The 26,138-nt window shown below is 44.0% G+C and overlaps 1 protein-coding gene across 2 annotated transcripts in view; it reads left to right on the top strand.

Annotated features, from left to right (window-relative positions):
• The first annotated feature begins 481 nt into the window (after positions 1 to 481).
• EPB41L4B (erythrocyte membrane protein band 4.1 like 4B) overlaps positions 482 to 26,138 on the top strand; it is an 839,761-nt gene continuing 814,104 nt past the window's right edge. For both annotated transcript variants that reach the window (XM_082258285.1, XM_082258286.1), the window contains exon 1: positions 482 to 840. In XM_082258285.1, coding sequence (XP_082114411.1) covers positions 547 to 840 — 294 coding nt within the window. In that variant the 5' untranslated portion in view covers positions 482 to 546. The remainder of the gene's footprint in view (positions 841 to 26,138) is intronic.

Here is a 26,138-nt window from a genome sequence, read left to right as displayed (position 1 = left end):
ATCTGTCAGCTCTCTGCTATTGTCTTTGACTGACAGCGACTTCCCCACTGTGGACTCGGCGTGGACCACGTGACCCCCGTCCTCCCCGCGCCTTACCTTTCTTTCCCTGGAGCAGGAAGTGGAGGGGAAGGGGTTAAAACACCTGCTGCTGCTGCAGCCTCGTCAATAGAGAGACTGGGAGAGGAGCCAAAGTAGTGTAGAGGGAGGAGGAGGAAGAAGAGAAGGAGGAGAAGAGCTGAGGGAAGGAGGGAGGGGGAGAAAGCAAACAAACCCGGCTCTGTGTCATTCCACTTCAGCTGGAGAGGAGACGGGAACCCGAAGTGAGAGAAGGACGGGGCGGCCATTTCCCGGGGGGCTCTCAGGTGTGTTATTAGTGGAGGAGGGGGAATGGCTGCCTGAGGAATAAGAAGAGATGTGTGGCCGGGACTAGAAGAGGAAAGTTTCCTGGAAGGACACACCTGTGTCCATGGTGCCGGCTGTGAGGTGCCCTCAGTTTTATCACCCAGGAAGAGGAGGTTCTAGGGCGGAGGGAGAGGTGAGGGGACGATGATGCTGCGGTTCCTGCGGAGGACCTTTGGCCGGCGGTCGATGCAGCGGCACGCTGGGAGAGGAGGGATTCGTGCTGGCCGGGATGAGAGAGATGGCGGAGCCGCGGGGATGAGGGCAGCAGCTCCGGTCACTTCTCCTCCTGGGGGGTTCTATTCTCACCCCACTTATCTCAACCACCCTGTGGTCAGCGGAGGAGGCACAGTCCACATCCCCGCCGCAGGGGACAGCAAGTCGGTGCTGACCTGTAAAGTGCAGCTGCTGGACGGGACCGATGTCAGTGTGGACCTACCGGTAAGACCATCAGCCACCTCAACTGAGAGGGACAATTCTTCTGTATGGGACTGGGTGTCACATGGGAGCTCAGGAGCATGGCAAGTGCTGGGGAGCTGGCAGCAATGGGTGGGCAAAGCATGGCACAGGGGGGCGACAGGACATTGCTGGGTCATCTATAGATTGCACTGATGTCAGGACACTGCGGGCTCATTCTGTAGGTTGCACTGATGACAGGACACTGCGGGGTCATCCTATAGATTGCACTGATGACAGGACACTGCGGGGTCATCCTATAGATTGCACTGATGACAGGACACTGCGGGGTCATCCTATAGATTGCACTGATGACAGGACACTGCGGGGTCATCCTATAGATTGCACTGACAGGACACTGTGGGGTCATCCTATAGATTGCACTGATGACAGGACACTGCGGGGTCATCCTATAGATTGCACTGATGACGGGACACTGCTGGGTCATCCTATAGATTGCACTGACAGGACACTGCGGGGTCATCCTATAGATTGCACTGATGACGGGACACTGCTGGGTCATCCTATAGATTGCACTGATGACGGGACACTGCGGGGTCATCCTATAGATTGCACTGATGACGGGACACTGCGGGGTCATCCTATAGATTGCACTGATGACGGGACACTGCGGGGTCATCCTATAGATTGCACTGACAGGACACTGCTGGGTCATCCTATAGATTGCACTGATGACAGGACACTGCTGGGTCATCCTATAGATTGCACTGATGACGGGACACTGCTGGGTCATCCTATAGATTGCACTGATGACGGGACACTGCTGGGTCATCCTATAGATTGCACTGACGGGACACTGCGGGGTCATCCTATAGATTGCACTGACGGGACACTGCTGGGTCATCCTATAGATTGCACTGATGACAGGACACTGCTGGGTCATCCTATAGATTGCACTGATGACGGGACACTGCTGGGTCATCCTATAGATTGCACTGACGGGACACTGCGGGGTCATCCTATAGATTGCACTGATGACGGGACACTGCTGGGTCATCCTATAGATTGCACTGATGACGGGACACTGCTGGGTCATCCTATAGATTGCACTGATGACGGGACACTGCGGGGTCATCCTATAGATTGCACTGATGACGGGACACTGCGGGGTCATCCTATAGATTGCACTGACAGGACACTGCGGGGTCATCTATAGATTGCACTGATGACGGGGACACTGCGGGGTCATCCTATAGATTGCACTGATGACGGGACACTGCGGGGTCATCCTATAGATTGCACTGATGACGGGACACTGCGGGGTCATCCTATAGATTGCACTGATGACGGGACACTGCGGGGTCATCCTATAGATTGCACTGATGACGGGACACTGCGGGGTCATCCTATAGATTGCACTGATGACGGGACACTGCGGGCTCATTCTGTAGGTTACACTGATGACAGGACACTGCGGGGTCATCCTATAGATTGCAGTATAACTGTTGTCCATGTGTGATAAAGAAGCGTCCTTTTCCAGTATCTACAGAAGCACATTGGATCATTCCTCACTGTTCTAGATTCTACTGTTGTCAGCTACAAGGTTTAATTCGTTGGCTATTTGTTTATCATTTTAAAATAATTTATTCCAAAATAGTGCTGACTTGGGGCACTGTGGGGCAGCTGTAATCTGTGGCTGGTTTATAAATGGGAGAAAAGCTGCATGCATTGTGTATTAGCGGGTACGTTGTAGAATAATGCAATATAATAGTGACTGTTTTTTTGAAAATGTTCAGCTTTTTCGATTTCATCTTTGCTAATGTTCAGTAGCTTCTTGATGAGCTAAATTCTACATTTTGCCCTGTAATACATCATTCAGTAGCTAAATATCATTGACAATCAGTTCAGCAACAGGTGAAATGCTGGAAGCTGCCAGAATAGACCACAATACTCTTCTTTTGTGTATGAAATGCTGGTTTTGAAATCGATTTGTGTTTTGCTGAATGATTTTCTGTATTCGCTGTCAAACGAAGGAAAGTAAGGCCCCTTGACATGTGTTTGGAACACAGTTCAGCATAATCCTATTGGCTTCAGAGGCGGCATTTGACCTGTTTGTGTTGTGTGTGGTTTTTGGACACGGCTTGTCCCATTAGAGGTGTGTTTACACTGCAGGCAAAGCAAGTCAAAAGCAGCGTTTCATGTTTGCCATTCTAACACATGGAATTTTGCATGTGAATAAAAAATGTAGCATTTGGAAAAAATACATGTCACCATAAGCCCTCTTAAATTTGTGGCTTGAGCTCATGCTTGCACGCTCCCAATTTTTAGTAAGGGTCAAGGCTTTTTAGACAATCTCAGGGTTTCATGGGCACTCTCTGCCCTAAACACTATCAGGTGTAAATTCTTGTGTTTTAGACATTTACTGTATACTGTGTCTCTATAACATAGGTACAGTTGCTCATTGACCCTTTATCTGAATGCAGAACGCACTTTGGACATCAGTTGCAGGTTACAGGTACTTCTGGCGGGCAGAGAAGTGTCAGCATTGGTTATTTACTCTATCAGTAATCAGAAAAATCTTTGTCAGGAAGAAACGTCAGATGCTGTTGTAGGGCTCCTAAGTGGCGTTGATTTGCTAGAAAAGAATATAGATATATATTACACACACTTATGAATGTGTAAGCTAGGAATGTTTTTTTTTAACTTCCTTCTATACATTAGGATAAAAAGCCTTCTGTGTGTAGCAGCCCCCTCAGCACCCCCTAATACTTACCTGTGCCCCCTCTCTGTCCAGTGATGTCCATGAGTCCCTCGGCCATCCTGGGACTCTCCCTCCTGATTGGCTGAGATACAGCCTGATCCTGAGATATTGGCTGAGATTGGCTGTCTGTCAATCTAAGTCAGTAAGCCAAACAGGAGAGAGAGGGGTGGGGCTGACCGGTAGTTCTGTGTCTGAATGGACACGCGGAGCTGCAGCTCCACTCTGGTGCCCCCATAGCAAGCTGCTTGCTGTGGGGTCACTTGATAGGAAGGAGGGGTCAGGAGCAGGAATGATGGACCCGAGAAGAGGAGGATCCGGGCTGCTCTGTGCAAAACCAACTGCAGAGGAGGGAAGTATAACATGTTTGTTATTTCTTTTAAACAAAACAAGACTTTACAATCACTTTAGGCCCCTTTCACACATACGGGTCCGTTCAGATCTGCCTGTCAGTTTTTCAGGTGGATCTGAAGGAATGCACCATGCATCTCTATGGGGCAGCAGATGTCAGCAGAGACATGACCTCTGACATCCGATCCTGTCCGTCAAATCCGGATGGATGGAAACCCTATTTTCCATCCGTCTGGCGGATGGGATGAGAACGGACAGGTGTTCTGTTCTCATCCATTTCCCCCATAGAGAGCAGCGGGGATCGGACACCTCCCGTCTCCACACAGAACGGAGATGGAGCTCTTATCCGCCTGCTCAACGGAGATCGGACACCTCCCGTCTCCACACAGAACGGAGATGGAGCTGTCATCCGCCTGCTCAGCGGGGATCGGCAGATTGATCCCCGCTGAGAAAAACTGGCGGAACGGACATGTGTGAAAGGGGCCTTAAGTAAACAGTTGTTATGCCTTTAGTAAAGCAACCCCAATGTGCCTATCATAGTGGCTATATTGTTTCAGTAGTAAATGTGGGTTTTCATTTAGGCTGACCATTCACAACTCAAATTTTGTCAGATTTAGCAAATGCCGTAAGGGAGTTGTGGTAATGAGAAAACCTGAAGATGTGATACAGTATAGAACAATGATGTAAATATGATCAGAGCAATAACTGTGGAATGATGGGTAGTAGTTGTATGCAGTGTCATTGGGAGATTACTCCTGCTGTGTAACATCCACAAAAACAAAGCTCCTTTTTTTTGTAAATCTGTGATTGTCAGAACTCATTAAACTCCTACAGCACTGAACTAAGGTTTTCTGTCTTGAAAGCATTTCATTATTGCAGAGTTGATTATTTTCTTCAGTGACTGAAAGGTGGTTGCTTGATCCACAGCTAGAAATGTATTAGAGCTTAAAGAAGTGTCACAGCAAAGTGAAAAACCTTGTTGACCCCACCAGGGGACCAAATGCATGTCGTTTTTTGGTCCCCTTCCGATCGGTCTATGGGTGCTGAACAGAATGGATGGATTCCTTTCACCAAAGCAAGGGGACAGTCAGCTGGTATTACAATTCCAGAACTCACATTAGACTCTGATTGTACTGTATTGTAATTGTACAGTCTGCCCTTATTTTGTAAAGTGCTGTGTAAACTGTCAACACTATATAAATCCTGTACTATAATCATAATTAGCAATGGATCTGTTAGTGCTGGTGTGCAATCGTATAGCCCTGCCAGCACTAAGAGATCCACCACTTTTTGAAATGTAGTAACAAGGCACAGTGTTTGAAGGCTGCCTGTGATCTTACCTGACTCTACTAATAAACATCAAGAGACTTCCAGGCAGCTCCAAAGATTTCTATAGCAGTGGCAGGGATTGCAGCAGGTGTTATGAAGATGGGTACCTGGAGAGATCACTTACAGCTTATCTGAACAAGCATCTCTGTGAGCTGGCTGCCTGCTGCAAACTCTGCTGCTTCTATAGGCCCCATTCCTGTCAAGGCGTTGTCTCCACCAATGTTAACATGTAGCCAGTGAGAACAAGCAACTGCAACAACCTTCTCTGCGAGGTGGTGTTTCCCTGTGTCTTCTCCGTTCCTCCCAGATTCTCTAGAGGGGTTGCACATGCAGCAAGAGGGAACTGGTCCTGTCTGGGGGAAGGGATGGAAGTGTACAATGTGGGCAATCTGAGACTCCACTTTTTAAATGGTAGTTTTCAGTCAGAGAGGGTGGTAGCTATGGTGTTGGGTGTTTCTCTCCCATAGGAAGGCCTATCAATTGAGCTTCAGTCTGGGGTGGAGCTTTTTATTTTCTTCCCATGGTGCAGATCTGAATGGGGCCAAGTGCCCAACAAGGTTTATACATTGTTGTAATAACTCAACTCCACTGATAATGATGAATGACAAAGAACTGATGCATTGAATTACCTTGCTGGCTCTGGCGGTTATCTTCCCAATAGTTACTAGTGTCTCTCCTGTCACTCTTGAAGCTTTTATTTTGTGGCAGAGCTATTTGGAGGCATCTGTACATTCAGTTGGGTAAATCCTGTCACTGTATCTTACCTGATTTTAGAGGCAAGCATGTGATTGATTGCTTTTGTTTCCCATCAACCATGCTCAGTGGAGTTGTTGGATGTCCTTTAGCTTATTTTGTTAAGAAATGTATATTTGTATTTGGGAAGGTTTAATGTCTTATTTTACAAGAGTTCATGCAATATATAATATTTCTTTAATTCCCAAAGAATTTTGGATAGTTACACACATATATAGACTTTTGCAGTGTTCCGCCTCTTTGGAGACCAGATTTGTGTGTGCTTTGTTTGTTTTTTTAGCAACTGTTGTCATTCAGACTGTATGTATAGGAAAACTGGGCAGCATGCAAACAAGGTTGTTGCTGCTAGGTACTACTAGGTTGTTGCTGTTAGGTTCTTCTAGGAATATGTGATGTATTTGGAGCCCCTAAAGCCCCGTACACACGTATTGATCGGCCGTCTTTTGTCCAGGGCTGTCTTGTCTGTTGAAAAGTGCAAAAGACTGCACACGAATTTTGTCGACCAACAACAGCCGACTGCAGAAGTGATGTCATGTGATGGTTAACTTTCCTTGTCTTTTTTCTTTTCTGAGCATGCCCAGTCTTGCAAATCTGCTGTCTGTCGGCCGAAATCTGTACTGACTGGCGAACAATCGGCCGTTCTGGTGTTGGCCAACAAAAATTTTAATGCTTGCACGACAGATTCTGTTCGGCCGAAAATGCGCTGTCGGCTGTCGGAAGCATCATACTAACAAGCCTACAATCGGCCGATCGGTCGTCGGCCGAATCTTTACGGCCGACAATCGGTACGTGTGTACGGGCTTTAACACTCTTCTGTGTTTTTCTGTTGGTATCTTCTAATGTATGTATGTATGTGTGTATATATATATATATATATATATATATATATATATATATATATATATATATATATATATATATATATATATATATATATATATATATATATATATATATATATATATATATATATATATATATATATATATATATATGTAATATATATATATAAAAAAAAAAAACACGCAGTGCCCTGGCAAATGAGGCAGGTGCGTTCAGTTTGCCTGTTGATGGAATATTGAAGATGAGCAAACGCGTGTAGACTGGTGCAATCTCCAATTCAAATAAATGGGCTGAAAATGCGCTGCGCTCAAATTGCACAGAACGCAAGTATTTTCCTTTTACAATTCCTAGTGCGAACCAGCCCTAAAAGTCAGTTCACAAAAAAAAAAGTAAAACATTTGTTAAATAAGGGGTGGCCTAAATTATTTAAGGAACACAGTCGCCAGGGTCAATGATGATGTCAAAATGGGGCATGGACAAAAAAGTGATATCATTGATCACAGTGGGATACAGCGGGGTCAATGTCATCACAAGTGCGGGGCCACACTGTTATTTAGTTGATTTCCCCATGATCAGTGTCATTGCCATGTAGCCCTGCCCTTTGTGATGTCATTGAACCACCCCCTCTCCCCCATGGTTTACTTCAAAGGGAAGCAGCATATTGCCAGGTCATCCTTCCTTTTTTTTTTTTTTTTTTTGTGGGCGGCGTTTATCATGATTGATGACTATAAATCTACAGCCAATAAAAAATAAAACTTTTTAAAAACTGGGTTCTATGTACACTTTAGTGCTTGGCCATTCACAGGGAGTCCTTGTATTTATTGATAAAATACAAGACTTCCTCTGAATGGCTAAGGTGGGGATAGTGGCGTCATCTGCCTGCCTCCCCACCTTAGCCATTCAGAGGAAGTCGTTTTGTTTGGGCTTGGTTCAAATTAATTCTTTAAAGTGATAAAAAAAGCTAAAAGTAGGCTTTAATTAGTTATCACTGCTGGTGGTTCTGAAACTATTTGCAAATGCTACACATTTCTGTATCAGTTGTGGAATTGCATCAGTTCAATACTACGCACTACAGTCCATATTACACTGGTCTCTATGGGTCATGCTCACATCTATGCAGTGCATTTTTTAGAAAGGTGCAGGAACTTCTTTTTTCACACGCAGCATGGTGCTTTTTTGGCTCCATAGACATCAATCGAATTGCTGAAAAACTCATGTATGTGCGCCTACTAGCAATATTGGCACATAGGAAAAGGAAGCAGGAACAGGGAAGCACATCAACCACAGCCTGCTTAGGTGTGAACCTATCCTGTGACTGGTCTACATGTCTTCTCTAAGACTCATGCATTTTAGTGAATTTTAATTAAAAAAATTCTAGCAGGGGTTGATGTGTGGCTTTGTGCATTTACATTGATTTCAGTGGACATGCACGTACATTAAAAAGGAAAGATGTGGATCTAGCCTAAGAACTGTGTCACTAGCAACATTGTAGCAGCTACAGATCTCTCATTATCCATGGCGATTTGTAGTTAGCCAGGAAATTGCTCTTGTAATGGAGTACCAGACTTCCCCATGCAGCTGTAAGTGACTGGTGTGCCCATGGGCATCAGGAGCTGTATTAAAAGAACATAAGTAGCTGATGTTGAACACTGCAAACATTAAATTAGTCTGTGACTGACCTAGAAACTGCAGAAACTTGTATGACAGACTTTTCACTGACTGCAGTTCAGTTCTGTCCCTAGTAAATAGAATAGCTATTGCAAACTATTCAGTAGTTGCTACAGAATTGCTTGGATGAAATAATCCAGAAGTCCCCATTTTTTCCCTACATCTGATTATGCAGAATCCCATTCTTTCTATTTGTCCCAGTTCACATTTGTATGCTGAGTCGCTTTATGCTCCAAAAAGTGCATAAGCTGCTGTGTGTTTGTTTTTTTTTTTTTTTTTGTGCTTTTTTTTTTTTTTGTGCTTTTTGTCATACAAGCGTTTTTGAAATGCTTTCATGTATTTAACCACTTGCCTACAGGGCACTTAAACCCCCCTCCTGCCCAGGCCAATTTTCAGATTTCAGCCCTGTCGCACTTTGAATGACAATGGCGCGGTCATGCTACACTGTACCCAAATTAAATTTTTATCATTTTATTCAAACAAATAGAGCTTTCTTTTGGTGGTATTTAATCACCACTGGGGTTTTTATCTTTTGCTGAACAAACAAAAAAATACCGAAAATTCTGAAAAAAACAAAAAGCTGTTTTTATAGTTTGTTATAAAATTTTGCAAACAAGTAATTTTTCTCCTTCATTGATGTGGGCTGATGAGGGGGCACTGGTAGGCTGCTCTGTTGGGCACTGATGGGTGGCACTGGTGGGTACTAGTAGGTGGCACTGGGGGCACAAATAACACCTCTCCTCTTCGGACCGATGTCCCTCTGACAGCAGCCAGCGATCATTTTGTTTTTTTTCTCCTCTCACTGTGTGAGGAGAAAAAAACAGCTGGTCGCCGGGTGCTGTTTGCTTAACATGATCAGCTATTATTGGCTATTATTGGCTGACAGCTGATCACGTGGTAAGGTGGATGGATCGCCCCAGTGTAACGTGAGAATTACCTACCCTCGTCACTTCCGGCGAGGAACAGCTGAGCAGCGCAGGAGTGCGCATGCTCACAGCCCCGAATACCCAATAGAGCAGCTGAGAATCAGACTAGTGCGCATTCGCACTAGTATGAAACGAGCACGGTGTCCGTGAAAAAAACCTATCTACGTGGGGGTTACATTAAAACAGCTGTGCTGCAATATCAGTCATCTCCGCTCCTATCACTGTCACTTCCCTGCTCTCGGCTAGTAAATATAAAAGCGGCTGGCGGCTCCGTGATTTATCTTTTCATACAGCCGCCGCCGCTTTTATATTTACTATCGGAGATGAGGGAACTGACAGGGACAGGAGCGGGGATGACTCATATTGCCGCACAGCTGTTTTAATGTAACTGCTCGTGTTACATACACTGCCGTGAACCGGAAGTGACGAGGGTAGGTTTTTCTCACGGGTAGGTAATTCTCACGGAACACCGGATCTCCAATCTGTGATCAGGCGAGTCTCATGGATTCGGCAATCACAGAGTGAGCCGAGCTCGCAGGCCGCTCATTGCCGAGAAGATGTCATTGTACGCCCTCCTGGCAATTCAGGTCCGCGCTGTAGCCATCATTCAGCTATAGCGCGGATGTCAAGTAGTTAACATGTGTTTTTGTAAGCTTTAGTTCCGGTTCACACTTAGCGATGTCAGACATCGCATGTGATTCGCAGCGCACTGCTCTGCAAATCCCGTGGGATGTCAGGTTGTATGGCTAAATTTTCATCGCATTCGGACCAAAGTTGCACAAGACACTTTTTCTTTGTCAGCACCAGAATCTGATTGCATGGTTCACACCCATGCAACCCGATTCCTGTCCAAACTGACAGTTCGCACTGCAATATGCAAACTGATCTGGGGGTGTTGTTAACTTTATATGGAAACCCCCCAGCGATTTGCATATGGCAGTGTGAACCGCCTGCGAGTTGAGTGCGATGCGGGAACCCACAGTTGATTCGCAGGGTTCCGGCATCGCATATGTGTGAACCGGCACTTAGGCAATCTTCTCTTGTGCTATGAAAATTTAGAATCCTGCTTTTTCTGAGGTGTCGTGTCTTTTTCTGCTGTTGGAACTCAGCATTTTGTCCTGCAATTCCCCCAAAATATGCAAATAAGTTTAAATAAATTTGCAAAAAAAACAATTTTTATTATGCAAACATGGTTTGTCAGGAACAGTAAGGCATTTTTTTTAAACTTCGAAAACCATATGTATGCTAAAATTCTGAAAAACAATCCTATGAAGTAGCAAAATTGTGACTTAGGACTGGATGTACACAAAGGGGAGGTGTTCTATAGTACTCAAAAATAATCAAGAACTGACCACAGTGCAGTACAGGTACAGGTACAGGATGTGATCAGTTTACAGGCTGCACATAGGCCGGCTGAGCACAGGCAACTAAGGTGCAGTATACAGCCTGCCATTGACACAGGTGGCTGTGCACTGGTGTGTGTGTGTATGTATGTATATATATATATATATATATATATATATATATATATATATATATATATATATATATATATATATATATATATATATATATATATATATATATATATATATATATATATACAATTACACATACATACAAAGTGAAGCATATGGGTGCAAGCAAGAAAAAGAAAAAAATCAGCTGTACCTGGCTCCTTGGGTGGAGGGAATAAACTGGCAGTTACGCTAAATGGGCTCAGCCAGCCTCAGTGCAACAGCCCTACCTGGTAGGGTATTCCTGGTATGATTCCTGGTAGGAGCTAGGAGCAACCGGTAATAATTCTTGATTCATCAAACCGATATAGCAAAACAACAACATTATTAAAGCGGTATTAAACCCCAAAAACAAAAATGTTAAATATTGCGGATTATCAATCCAAATGTGAAGGCTGCATATTTTTTTTTTTCTTTTACTTTCACCCGGTGATCTGGCAAGTAACCAACTTGGGTGTTTCCATTCTGGATGGAGGAGCAGTGGAGACACCTTTTGGACAGCAGCATGGTCAATCTGGGGGAGGGTAGTGTTTGATGGACTAGCAGGACAAAAACTAAAGCTGAAGCTGAACTCCAGTTAACACTGCAGTTATAGCAAATGCGTTTATTTTTTTTCCTTTTGGGCTAAAAGGTTGTGCATGAATAAAAACGGGCCATTGTAAGAACCCCTGCCAGTGGTTATTTTTTTTTCTTTTTTTTTTCTTACCACTCTGATACATTTGCTGAGGGGTTTATTAAAGGAAGTGATGAGATCAAAAAGTGAAAATAAATAAAAAAAGAAAAGGGAAAACTACTTCAGCTGCCACATTGAAGAATTGGTTTACTGCAGTATAGTGAAAACGTTGGTTTTTGTGTTTTACTAAAACTTTATAGAAAATACAGCAAGTAAAGGATAGGAAGCTGCATACTAGGTAAACCCAAAACCACATGTGCTAAAATGCAGTGAAGTGCTTAAGAATTTTATAGAAGAAAGCAAATGTACAGTTGTCACACCTGGCAGTGTCTTGTTGGACACACAAATCTTGAAATTGGCTAAAGATAATGAACTCAGGCATGTTCGGACACCAGTTTGAATCCGCATGAGCTATCCTCCTAGGAAGCTCTCACTGTCAGTTACCTGGCAGGATAGTTTACACATGCATGAGCTCACCATCTTTTAGCATGCCTGTGTAAGAACAATTAACCCATAAAACAAAACCAGACAAGGATTTTTTTCCCAAAAGTATAAAAGGCAACCCTAGACTGCTGAAGTATAGGCTACAGCTGCTGATCAGTGTATGGTGAGTGGCAGCATTTATCTGGCTGCATTGCCTAATTTATTCCCTGGGAAGAAGATGGAATGAAGGCAGTAGAGAGGATTGTGCTGTCTGTAGAAGGAGTGTGCAGTAGTGTGTGCACCCTCAAAATGAGGGTGGCTCACGGGGGGGGCAAAATGTTTGTGGAGGAGTAATACAGAGGAGAGAGATGGCTGGGATGGGGGGTTGGTATGGATGCTGGGTGTACTGTAGCGCTGTGGGTGTGTTGTGGGAGAAAAAAGAGTTGGCAGAGGAGTGCGGGGCTGTTGGGTTGTATGGGCCTAGAGATCGTGGAAAGGGAGGAGGGATTTGAGGACGGAGGAATGAACGAGACATTGAAGTTCTAGATCCTCATCCGCACTTGATACTCCTGAGGCTGTTGCAAAAGCCTTACATTTCAGGGCTGCATTCCTCCATTTAATCAGTGGTTTTTAAAATGTGACCTATAAACTGTTCAACTCAATTGAAAAATACTGAAATCTTTTTTTGGGGGGGGGGGGGGGGAGTAAAAATAAACTAATGTGTTTGCAGAAGTGTTCACACCCTCATATACTGGGGATGTAGCTGTGTTTAGAATTAGGAAGTCATATTCAAACTCATGTTAAATAGGAGTCGGTACACACCTGCCATCATTTAAAGTGCCTCAGATTAACCCCAAATAAAGTTTAGCTGTTCTAGCAGGTCTTTCCTGACCTTTATGTTAGTCGCATCCTACAGCAAAAACCACAGTTCGCAGAGAGCTTCCAAAGCATCAGAGGGATCTAATTTTTATAAGGTATCAGTCAGGGGGAGGGTACAAAAGAATTTCCAAGGCATTATATATACCATGGAACACAATGAAGACAGTCATCAAGTGGAGAAAATATGGCACAACAGTGACATTACCAAGAATTGGACGTCCCTCCAAAATTGATGAAAACACCAGCAGTGGATCACCCTTACGGTGCCCCCTCCCGCCGCTTCCCGGTCGTTTTCCCCGCACACCGGACCCGCCGGCAGCAGGGAATACGATCCGGTCAGCGCTCCTCACAAGCAGGAAGTCGAGTGAGGGCAAGATGGCCCCCAGTCGACTGCCTTGTAGGACCGGAGTGACGTCAAACGTTGTCTCGTAGCAACGCATTTAACCACTTAAGCCCCGGAAGATTTAACGGACAATTGCGCGGTCGTGCGACGCTGTACCTAAACGAATTTGACGTCCTTTTTTTCCCACTAACAGCTTTCTTTTGGCTTTCTTTTGGTAGTATTTGATCACCTGTGCAATTTTTTTTTTTTTTTCCGTGGGACTGCGACATTGCAGCGGACAGATCGGACCCTTGACTGACATTTTGACACTTTTGGGGTTACCAGTGACATTACTGCAGTAATCAGTGCTATACATATGGGAGGGGTTAAGTGTGTCCTAGGGGCGTGTTTCTAACTGTGATGGGACATGGCTACTAGTGTAAAAACAGAGATCAACGGTCCTACATAGTAGAACCGTCTGATCTCCATTTTTACACAGGGGAGAATGACAGGCAGCTTGTTTACATCAGCCGCCTGCCTTTCCGGCGAACGATTGCGAGTGACCGGCGGACATCAGGTCCGCCGGTCACACGCACTGACTTCTTAGGGAACGAGCCGGGGGGGGGGGCGCTCGCCCGCTATTGGCTCACAAGCCGGTGACAGGCTAGTGACGTACCGGTACGTCACTTTGCCTGGCCGGGGCTGACCGTCGCAGTATATGTACTTGCGGTGGTCGGCAAGTGGTTAAAGAGCCTATTTTTTTTTCATGAAAAAATACTTTTTTTTTTTTTTTTTCATAGTGTAGATGTGAGGTCTTTTTGACCCCCAGATCTCACAATAAAGAGGTCCAGTCATGCTTATTTCTATTACAAGGGATGTTTACATTCCTTGTAATAGGAATAAAAATTATCAATTTATTTTATTTTTTTTTAAAAATAGGAAAAAAAAAATTGGTGCCCTGTCCCCATTAGCTCGCGCGTAGGAAGCGAACGCATATGCAAGTCCCGCCCACATATGTAAACGGTGTTCAAACCACACATGTGAGGTATCACCGCGATCGTTAGAGCGAGAGCAATTATTTGAGCCCTGGGCCTCCTCTGTAACTTTAAGTTGGTAACCTATACAAATTTTTAAAATGTCGCCTATGGGGATTTTTAAGTACCAATGTTTATCGCCATTCCACGAGCGTGCACAATTTTGAAGCATGACATGTTGGGTATCTAATTACTCAGCGTAACATTATCTTTCACATTATAGAAAAAAACTGGGCTAACTTTGCTGTTTTTTTCTTATTTGTTTTTAATTTAAAATAGTGATTTTTTTTTTTCCCCCCCAAATAAATTGCGTTTGGAAGACTGCTACGCAAATACAGTGTGATAAACATTTTATTCTCTAGGGTCTCTGCTAAAAAAAAAAAAAAAAAAAAAAAAATCATAATGTTTGGGGGTTCTAAGTAATTTTCTAGCAAAAAAAAACTGATTCTAACTTGTAAACGACAAGTGTCAGAAAAAGGCCTGGTCCAGAAGTGGTTAAAGGAGCTGCAGGAATATCTGGCAAGTACTGGCTGTGTGGTACATGTGACAACAATCTCCCTTATTCTTCAAATGTCTGGGCTATGAGGTAGAGTGACAAGATGGAAGCCTTGCCAGATGCGTTAGCCGAGGTAAAGGGAATTATGAACAGTTCCAAATACCAGTCAATATTGGCACAAAACCTTCAGACTTCTGTTAGAAAGCTGAACATGAAGAAGAACTTCATCTTTCAGCATGACAACGACCCAAAGCATACATCCAAATCAACAAAGAAATGGCTTCACCAGAAGAAGATTAAAGTTTTGAACTGGCACAGCCATAGCCCAGACCTGAATCTGATTGAAAATCTGTGGGGTGATCTGAAGAGTGTTGTGCACAGGAGATGCCCTCGAAATCTTGACAGTTTTTAGAGTGTTTTTGCAAAGAAGAGTGGGCAAATATTGCCAAGTCAAAATGTGCCATGCTGATAGACTCATACCTAAAAAGAGTGCTGTAATAAAATCAAAAGGTGCTTCAACAGTTTGTTAAAGTGGAGTTCCACCCTATTTTTATACTTACCTCCATCTTCTCGCTCCGGGTCACCTGAAAAACAAATGGCTAATCGCATTTTTTTTTTTTTTTTTTACTTACCTCGTAGCGAAGAAAATATACTTACTTTACTTCTTTCTTCCTCCTTCCTTGGCCGCGGCCCGTCGTCACTTCCTGGCTCTGCAATGATTCCTGGGAGCTGAACGTCATCGCTCCCAGGAATCATTGCGCCTGCACCGGCCCCGACGTCAGTTCCGGGGCGCGCGCGTCATCCCCTTCTAAACAGCTCGCCTAGTGACGTAATCCCCTATAGGTGGCCGGACCCGGAAGTGCGGATGAATAAAGAAGAAAAAAAGGTATTTCCTTACAAAAAAAAATTATTTACATTGGTAAAAGCATTTTTAAAGGGGATTGCATACATCTCAACTTATTAAAATGGGTGGAACTCAGCTTTAATAACATCGAGATTGTGTGAACCTATGTTTTACAGAGAATTGGATGATGCTAATTTACCTCCTCATTTCCAGGATGGGTGGGAGGACTTCCAGTTCCTTGCTATTGATGTACTCCCCCATTGTAGCTCCTGTACCACTTCATTTCCTCTATGCTGCCTACTGTACTGTTCATTTTCTTTTAACTTTCAGGCTGGGTTCACTCTATTGCAAATTGGATGCGGGTGTTTCTGCATCCAATTCACATGGCAGAGTGTGACCGGCTCTGAGTCCTGTGTGTCTTTTAATCCAATTTCAGGTCCGAATTCAGCCAAAAGTTCAGACCGAATTTGGACCTGAAACAGTGAATTGGGACGCACCGGACCCCCCGCTGCGAGCCACGCCGCACACAGTGTGAACCCAGCCTCAGTGTGTACTGGCAAAAAAATATAAACTTTATTTAACACTGCATTTTGTACAGATGTTTGTAAGAGAAAATGGTTCCTCGTCTAACATGTATAATTTTGGGTGGAGAGAACTTTGTCATGGTTGAGCACCTGCTAAGGCCTGGCTAATTATCAAAAAAACAATTGGGCAGCATAAGTGGCCAGTGAACAGTATATATCAGTCAGAGCAGCCGGGACAGAGAGCGCAGCAGATAAACAGCAAAGGAGGATATGTGTCAGAGCAATTGAATAGTTGCAGCAGGGTACGGCACTGATAGGCAAAATATAGATAATTCAGCAGGATGACCACTCAGATTAATGGGCTAAAGCATGTAGTGTATGGGTCTGGATTCAAAGTCTACACTCCCATCATAAACCCAGCAGTCCGAGTGTAAAGAGCCAATCCTATAGCTCAGTCTGAGTGGGAATAGTCACAGCCAAATCAGACCTGGTCCCTTGTTTATTAGTCTCCTTTCATATGCCTTCAGTATGTCACCGCCCTCTCCATCAGAATAAATCATGAATGCAAACCCACAATGCCTTAAACTGAATGTGTAGTTACCGCTCTGCATTGCATCACCTCCTGTGGCACGCTCCCAAATAGGTGACAATAATGACCCGTGTGATAAATGGCGTCTGGAGCAGTAGAGTAAAGCGTCTACATGTTTCACAGATAGACCAGCTTCTTCAGGACAACGTTGTGTTTTTTTTAATGGTGATGGTGGGAAGTTTTTTTTTTTTTTTTAACATGATTTCTCTACATGTTGCATTTGCTTATATTGTATTTACAAAAAAAATTGATACTTGTTGCTACACCTATTGTAGGTTGATATGTTTTTGTAACCATTCCCCGGTGACTCATCAGATATGGTGCTTTAGAGCCTGTTCACACTGAGGCGACACGACTTCGGGGCGCGACTTGCAGGGACTTCACATAATGGAAGTCAATGCAAGTCGCTCCGAGGTCACCCCGAAGTAGTACAGGACCCTTTTTCTAAGTCGGAGTGACTTGTGTCGCTCCTATTAGAAGGGGTCCTGTACTACTCAATGGACCGTGACCGGCCGCGACTTGTCAGGCTGACAAGTCGCCTGACAAGTCGCGGCAGTGTGAATGGGCTCTTAGCCTACTCTTTCCAGTCCCCTAATTTTTCCTGTATGCTGTTTTTTATTTATTTATTTATTTTTTTGCCATAGTCCCACTCTTTATTCTACTGTATATTTAAAAGGGAGTGGGTAGGTTACTAGAGGGTGTTCACTACATCCTAATTTATTAGCATTCACATTTATCTTTTTTTTTCTAATTGTTAATAAAAGCTTTTGACACTTATAATATGCTTGTAATTATACTTAAGTATACCATAGTAACATCTGACAAACATCTAAAAACAATGTAGCAGCAGACTTTGTGAAAATGTAATATTTGTGTCATTCTCAAATGGGTTGGCCAGGGCTGTACTCCTATGACCACCCTGTTAACCTCAACACGGCATGCCAAAATCTACTGTTAAAGCAGACACCTGGACCCTTCTAACCTAACGTCATTCAAGCAGGAAGAGTGCTACTTATCGTGGAAAGGAACTTTAATTTAATTGAAAAAAATACAAGCCTTCCCAGATGGGAAGTCCTTAACTGCTGCTGTAACACTGCTGTGTACTGTATGGAGCTGATGCTACATATTCTAAAACCAGGACTGAGATAAAAATAAGGAAACAAATATTATCGCAATCACCCTGTGCTTTAGGCTACATTCACACCTGAGCGTAGCGTTTTCGCGCGGTTTTTACCGCGATTTACAGGCGTCTTTTGTGCAGGCGTTTTTTGATTGAATAGATACCAATGGAAAACGCCTGTAATCTGCCCAAAAAGAAGCTCATGTACTTTTTTGAGCGTTGGGCGTTTTGTATACAGCGTCAAAACGCTCAGATGTGAACAGGGGCCATTGAAATTAATAGGATTTGTCTTGTTGGGCGTTTTGAGAGCTGATCCTAGAGCAGAAAAACTCCCCAAAAACGCCCCAAAACGCCTACATGTGAACGGAGCCTAAGGAAAAAATAAATTCTAAAATCATATGCCAAATAACGCCCCAAAACGCCTACATGTGAACGGAGCCTAAGGAAAAAATAAATTCTAAAATCATATGCCAAATAATAAATAAACCTATCTGACATATATAGCTGCTGCTTAGAAATAATAAACAAAAGAAAACGAGTGTTAATCCCTTCAGTAGTCCGTAAGTAGAAAAAGTCCAACACATCAGCAGCGCTGTGAAAAACCCTTAAAGGTTTCCACATATGGGAATAAGCAAAGTCCTCAGAAAAAGGAGAATCCACGGATGAAGGTAAGATGAAAACTTCCACCACACCACGTGACCCCCTCAGGTATTGCTCACTCACCAGATATATAAAAAATAGAGCCTTTTAATCTCCTCAATCGGAACCGGATGTAGACCCCCCTCCACGATCTTTAGGCACAGATATCTCCCCCAATCTGAAATTTATTATCAATTTATACGTATAAAGAATATCTGGAGACCTGAACATAAATGTTCATAATGCTACTAAACGTCGATAATCACTTATAAAACAATTGATTTACACAAAGGAGGTTTTTTTTTTTTTTTTTATCTTAATGCATTAATATAAAAAAACCTCTGACTTTACAACTCCTTTAGGGCCACTTACACCCCCCTGCTTCTCCCATAAATGTTTTTATGAAGGCATCCTCCATATAATAGTATAACAGAGTAAGGACAGGAAAACATGCAGGGTTGCCATTAACTCTGTATTTGCTGTACTTTGGCCATTGAAAAGGGAGCTGTGACAGCTGACAGGCTTAAGCTGGATACACACTATACTACTTTTGTTAGATTTCCTTTAGATTTACCTTCAACTATGTAGTGCAAGGGCCGGCCTGAATGCATACAAATTGAAAGTGTTGTTTAGGTTTGACCTCATATTATATGGTTTTGGTAAATCTAAAGGAAAAAATCTAATGAAAATGTATAGTGAGTATCCAGATTAAGGCACAGCTTGGCTTTCTACTACTTTTGAACTGTAGAATTGCGTATACTGCAGACTTTTTATGTTGGTCCCATATTTAAAATTCCTATTGAAATGTAGCATTTAAACTCGTGTACAAATTTACTCCTCTAAGCGCATGTGTGCATGGACACATTGGCTAGCATGCAGAGGTGGTTAGAGGCAGAAAAAAAGCCAAACTCCCCACGAGCAGCAGAAAAAATGTCCAGTGTATATGATGGCTAAATGTGTTGCAGCATTAAGGCCGGTTCACATTAATGCGATCACAGAGATCACAAGTAATTCGGAGCGCACTGCTCCTCAATTACATGCGATCTGTGTGGTGCAAATTTCAGCCATACAGTTTTGTATGGCTGAATTCGCACCGCAATCGCACTAAACATGCACATGACCCTTTTTTTTTTTTTTAACCGCAGCAGAATCGGATCGCATGGTGGTTCACACTAGTGCGATCCGATTCTGTGCGAACTTGCAGATCGCACTGCGATATGCGATCTCAACGGGGGGTGTCGTTAACCTTTTAATTGACACCTCCTGCGTATCGCATATGGCAGTGTGAACTGCCAGAGGTGCAGATGTGATGCGGGAACAAGCTGCATATTCGCAGCGTTCCCGCATCACAGAAGTGTGAACTGGGACTTAGTGCGATTGTGGTGCGAATTGAAATTTGCACCGCACAGAGATCACATGTAATTTAGGAGCAGTGCGCTCCGAATTGCATGCGATCTCTGTGATCGCACTAATGTGAACCGGCACTTAAAAGGAAAATTATTGTAACAAAATGTCTTAAGTGTAAAAGATTGTATAAATGCACTGGTGCACAGCTGTATTGTTCATTACACTACAGAATGATAGTTTGCACATGTAATGGGTTATTCTTGCAGTGTTTATGGCCAGTATAGTGTGGGAAGAGCACTGCTTGCTCTTGATTTTTAAGCTCAGATTTGCTGCTGGTTGGCAAGGAAACCCTCTGTACAGAATGTGTTCTCTCGGTATGGAATCCTCTCTACCCAAGCAGCTTTTGCACTACCCTGCTCTCTGTTGAAGTATCCCTTGCACATTGGCAGAAGACATTGTTTTTTTTTTTTTTTTTTTTTTTACAGATCCATTTTCCCTACTTTTATGGGAGTTTTTTATCCAGCATTTAACTCCACGGAAAATGCAAACACTAATGGAGGGCAGGTCAATTGGCAACTTGTCTCCATAGTTACAAGAATACACAAGACTTGGAGCAAACATACTTTGTTTTTTTGATCACCTGCATTTGTGGAAATAAAATGAAACCTGCAAACCGTGTAGAATCTAGCTGTGGTGGTGAGCATGAAAATGCATCTAAAAAGCTGAATTTGTTTTTTGTGCAAGTATCCATAAGGAGTGACATAACTTGCCACTAAAAATGACAACTGGGGTTCTGAACAGAAAGTAATGCCTACAAAGTTGCTATGGCTGCCCTGTTGGTTTTACCTTTGTGTTCCCCATGCCTCCTTAATGGAGAAGGAAAATTAATATTAAATGATTTCAAGTTGTAATGCACTCTGATCAAGCAGGGAAAACTTCTCCAGTACTTTGTTCACTGCATGTGCATGCCCAATGCTTCGTGTTTTTTTTTTTTTTTCTTTTCTTTTACTCTTAAGTGCCCATTCACACTACCGCGACTGGTCAGCCTGACAAGTCACGGTCCATGCAGTGCTACGGGAACCGTTCTAATAGGAGCGACTCAAGTCGCTCCAACTTAGAAAATAGTTCCTGTACTACTTTGGGGCGACATCTGAGCGACTTGCTTTGACATTCATTATATGAAGTCCGTGCAAGTCGCGCCGAAGTCGCGGTGCACGCGACTTCACAGGTCACCCCCGAAGTCGTGCCGCGGTAGTGTGAACCGGCACTTAAAGTGGAAGTTCAGGCAAACCTAACTAACACTAAACCTGCTTCTCTGACGCATTCTAAACCTAACTTATTTAACACTGTAAAGCAAAAATCGCTATACTACAGTCTATTCTACAGCCATCCTGGTTCAGATCCTAGCATCCGCTGTCAGTATGGAGCTTCAGTGTGGAGGCAGGTGCAGGAGAGGCAGCCGACAACGGAAGCCCCATAGCAAGACTATTGGTGAAGTCACTTCCCAGCCATTTCACAGCCGTTATTACTGGACGTTCTTACAACTGCTGTTTTTGGCTTCAGGCTTTTTTTTTTTTTTTCTCTGCAGCCAGTAAACTCCCCAGCATATGTTATTGTATGTGTCCATGCGCACATAGGCTTATATCAGCATTTTTTTTTATTTTGGTAGGGGGTTTTTCTGGCTGAAAAAAACCCCTAGGACCTAGTGGGTTTGAAGAGGAGTTTTTCAGTTATAAAAATGCTCAAACTCTGAAAAAAAAATAAAAAAAGACAGCTATTCGGCGTTCCATAAGCGTATGTGCTAGTATCGTTTTTCTAAAAAAGACTGCAAAACTCATTCTACAGCTCCAGCATTTTACGGCTAACACTACTGGCGTTTTTTGCTCTGCGCCACTTCCCTGAACTTCCAGGTAGGGGGATCACGTGCACAGGGACCAAGTAACCATAAACAGCGCAAGCTTCTGTCAATCTTTCTCAGAAGACAGAGGAGAGGCTTTGGAGCGATCGGTTTGTATTAAGACACACAGTATAGGGACACATGGCTGTAGTCCCAGCTGAGGAGTGCGCACGTGAAGTTGGCTCCGTGGGATCCTGGAAATAAATGTAGCCATCTGAAAACAGGAGCTAGAAGACAGATGGAATTTACAGCAGCCAGAGGCAAACATGGAAAGCTCCGAGGTCTGCTGCTCTTTGCTTTTTACATTGCAGGGTTTAGGAACACTTTAACTGTTAGGGTAAAATAAATTATTAGGAATAATTAAAAGATTGATGGCATGGTTACTGACACAATTCACATTTGATTTTGTCCTATGTCGAAATGTACTGTGAAGTACTGAGCTATGTTTGCCTGAGCATTCCTCTGTAACGTGTTTCTACTGTAGAAGAACTTTAAATGGTATTAGGCATACTGATATGTGATTAACACAAGCAAAGCTGTGTCCTCCTTGATGCTGTTTACATCATCTTTAGGGTACAAGCTTTGGCATGATAGAGGGAAAAAAACTCAGGAGATGCTTGCCAGTGGAGGGGATAGCCCCTACTGGAAAATGAAAATAATTGGCTAAGTGGTTAGCACTTCCACCTGGCAGCACTAGGGTTTTTGGTTCAAATCCCAACCACAGCACAACCTGCCTGGACTTTGCATGTTCCCCCCTGTGCCTGTGCGTTTCCTCCGGGTACTCCGGTTAATTTGCTCCTGTCTAAACAAGCTTTAGTATGTGCATGAATGTGAGTTGCGGACCCAGCGTGATGTAAAATGCTGTGTAAATTGTTATTAAATATAGTGGAACAAAAACTTGGCTTAGAGCAGGGGTAGCCAAGCTGCAGCCCAACACAAAATCGTAAAATTACCTAATGTAGATTTTTTTTGCATTTACACTTAGCGAACAGATGCGGCAGAAGAAAAATGTGACCGCGCCTCCTCACTGGATTTTTATAGGTTTTTCGTATTCAAATATTTTATTGAAAAGGAAGTGAAAATACAGAAATGGAAGTGAAAATACAGAAATGGAACAGAGTACATATAACGGAATTTTATACGTTTTTTTTCTTCTAACAGAAATGTATTCTGAAGTGACAGGATTGGATGTTAATCCACCTGTGCATATTATTATTATTATTATTATTATTATTATTATTATCATTATTATTATTTTTTGTTTTTGTTTTCTCTTTCGTTCATTGACGGACACAGCTCTTGATCTTCTTGACCATTGGGTTATCCTGTCCCCCTACAGGAGTAAGACACTAGGCAGAAAAAAACTTGACTACGCCTATGGGCAGTCCCAGGAGGTATACTCTTCCCCCCCCCCCTCTCTGCTATAGGTACTCCGTTTTGTTTCTGCCTAGTCAGGAGTAAGGACCTAGTTCCTTGCTGGGATCTCTGGTCCTGGCATTTTTTTTCTTTTAAATTAATGAATTTATTTTTTTTCTCTCCTGTTTGTTTTTTTTTTTTTCCTGAGATCTACAATCAACTGCTGGACTGGGTGATTGGCTAGATAATCTAGATCCAGTGGTCACCCCAGTCTGACCAGCGAGGGTGCGCAGACCTTAGCTCCACGCTAAGTCAGCCCCACCAGATGGCCTGCAGGTTAAACGTCTTGTGAGGTCACATGCAACTGGGTCTCGGGGAAACGTCGCAGAGTTCCTCCTGGCCAACAGTCCCCCATTTTGAGGAGAGTTTTGGAGTGGACGTGGGCCCCTCCCTGGGACTGTAGGACCCCCCCCTGTTCCCCTCCTTCCTGTTAGGCCCCCCCTTGTCTGATGGTCTTGTGGGTCATCTATTCCCCCCTACACCTATACTGTATGGTGGCTTGGCTACCTACTGGGGTAGGGTGCTGTACTGGCGATAGGGGCGGTGGGGTGCACCACCAGGCCAACTGCTGTGGGGGACTCCTGCCACGGCCCCACTTCTTGTTCTGCCTTGCCTAGGCCCATGGATCCCTCCTGGGAGCCTCGTGGAGCCGCCATTTTGTTGTAGCCTATTTCCTGTATAGGCTGGCGGCCATGTTTGTGTAGCCATGGTGGCCATTTTGCATTAGTCCGGCATTGAATGGCACCCATTACTGTGGAGCCTTATCCTCTGGTGCTGACTCCTGGGCCGTACATGGAGTGCTTTGATCTTGGTGCTGCCGATGACTGACTGGTGGGGTCCTCTCCCTCTCTCTTCTGCAGGATCGGGAGGTGCTCTGTGGCTGGAGATCGGGTGGTGTTACCAGCACGGTGGGGGTGTCCCTCAGCAGTGTTTTTTTTTTTTTTTTGCACTTCCGTGGGGTACCCTTATTCCTCATGGAGTCCTTGGAGCACATTTCCCCACCTGACCCCCCTCTCAGAGCCTGCGGGGGCCCTCCAGGTCCCAACCATCCGTTGATGCACAGACAGCGATCCTGGAGTCCTTTGTGTCCTGGGTGGAGGTGGCTTTCGGGCAGCGGGGTAGAAAAAAGTGCCCCCCCCCACCTTGTTCCGCTTCATCTGTCTCCTCAGATTTTGAATTTGATCTGGCCGCCACAGACGGTGCCCGCCATGAGGAGTCTGCGGCCACACGCCCTGAGTTCTCAGATAAGGATGCCGATTTCCTCCACTCCTGTAGCCATGCATGAAGAGGCGCCGGTGGACACACTGATTGTTTCTGTGCGTGAGACTTCAAAAATGGAGGCTGGATCTGTGGCGGAGGCACAGTTTCTCTTTGGCACTCATAAGCCATCTAGAGTGGCAAAGGTGATTCCGTTTCCTTCCTATTTTGACAGATTTGTTGCACAAGAGTGGGAATGTCCAAAACGCCCCTTTGTGGTCCCTACAGCTTTTTGCAATGAGGTACCCATTTGAAGAGTCCCTCCTTAAGAAGTGGACTATTCCACCGGTTGTGGATACCCTGGTTTCCGGGTTGAATAAGGCAACCATGAATTTCGGTAGAAGAATCACCAGCTTTTACGGATCCGGCTGACCGAAAGGCGGAGGCTGTGGCCCGCAGTATGTTCCGGACCAGTGGACCTCCTTGGTGCAGGACAAGTGGGTCCATGAAGTCACACGCTCCGACTAAAAGATCGAGTTTCGTTCTTACCCTCCGGAAAGCTTCTTTCCGACCAATGTGCATCTGTCCCTGTACCGATTTCAAGCCCTCTTTTGGGGTGGTGAAAGACCTGTTTACTTCAAGGGGTACTTGTTCTGCTTCCAACTCGAACGTTTTCAGGGTTTTTTTTTTTTTTTTTTTTTTTTTAATTAACTTATTGCAAAAAAAATACAGGGTAAGGAAAACAATGCAAAGAAACCATCACAAAATCAATACATAGAGTATCCTGCAAGGCAAAAGGATAACTGGCAAATAAAACTAGGGGGGGGGGGGGGCAGTGAAGGAGAAGAGGAGCTCACATAGGTCAATGTAGTTAATAGACAACTCGAGGGATCACAAACGATAAACGAAGGAACGGTTGAAGGAGTCCAAAGTTTGGTGTGGAAGATTAGACTCAAAGGCAGACCAACGTTTAATGAAACGTTTATAGGACGTATGATGATTAAAGTCCGTATAGAGCTTTTCCTTATGGATCAGTTGAATGAGATCCTGTATGAGTAGGGGGATGGAGGTGCAAGATGACAAAGTCCAGTGTCGTAGAATAAATCTCCCAGATCTGTGAGGAGGCAAAGAAGAATCCAGTCCTTGGGGTAGAACTGAGACAGTAGAGAGTAGGTCAGAAGCTGTTTGTCCCAATATCCGAAAATCAGTAAAAACTGGTCCTTTTGGAAGGTGTAGCAGAGTGACACTATGGATGAAGTACACGACTTGATCCCAGAAGGCTGATATAAAGGAGCAAGACCAAAAACGGTGAGTGAGAGTGGGTCTCAAGGTTTTACAATGTGGACAACGTGCCGAGTCCGGGTTACCCTTATCCAGAAGGAAAGAATTGTAGGCTCTATGAAATTTTTTTAACTGAGATTCCCTCCATTGTTCACATGGGATAAGCTAGGTGGTTTTGGTGAGTCCAAGCAGTAGCTTCCATGAGGTTAGGGTCAGAAAAGTCATTGTGCTAGTTGTTAGCTGAGAGGGAGGATAGAGAATGGCTGAGGGCTTTAGACAGCTGTTTGTAGATGGCTGGAATGTGGTAAGACCCTTCCATGAGAAGTTGGTCTAGGAAGCAGGACTTGAAGCAGTGACCTCCGGATGAGCAGGATGAACGTACAAAATTAGAGCATTGCCAATAGTGGAAGGTATGGGACAGCGGCAAAGAGAATTTTTGAGCAACCGTTTCAAATGGAAGTGGGGCCCCGGTGTCTTCCCGACACAAAGAAGAGAA

Source organism: Pelophylax lessonae, assembly GCF_965119305.1.
Source record: "Pelophylax lessonae genome assembly, chromosome: 5".
In the NCBI taxonomy this organism is placed as follows: domain Eukaryota; kingdom Metazoa; phylum Chordata; class Amphibia; order Anura; family Ranidae; genus Pelophylax; species Pelophylax lessonae.
Note: the sequence above shows the minus strand (reverse complement) of the source record. Positions and strands in the feature narration are given on the sequence as shown.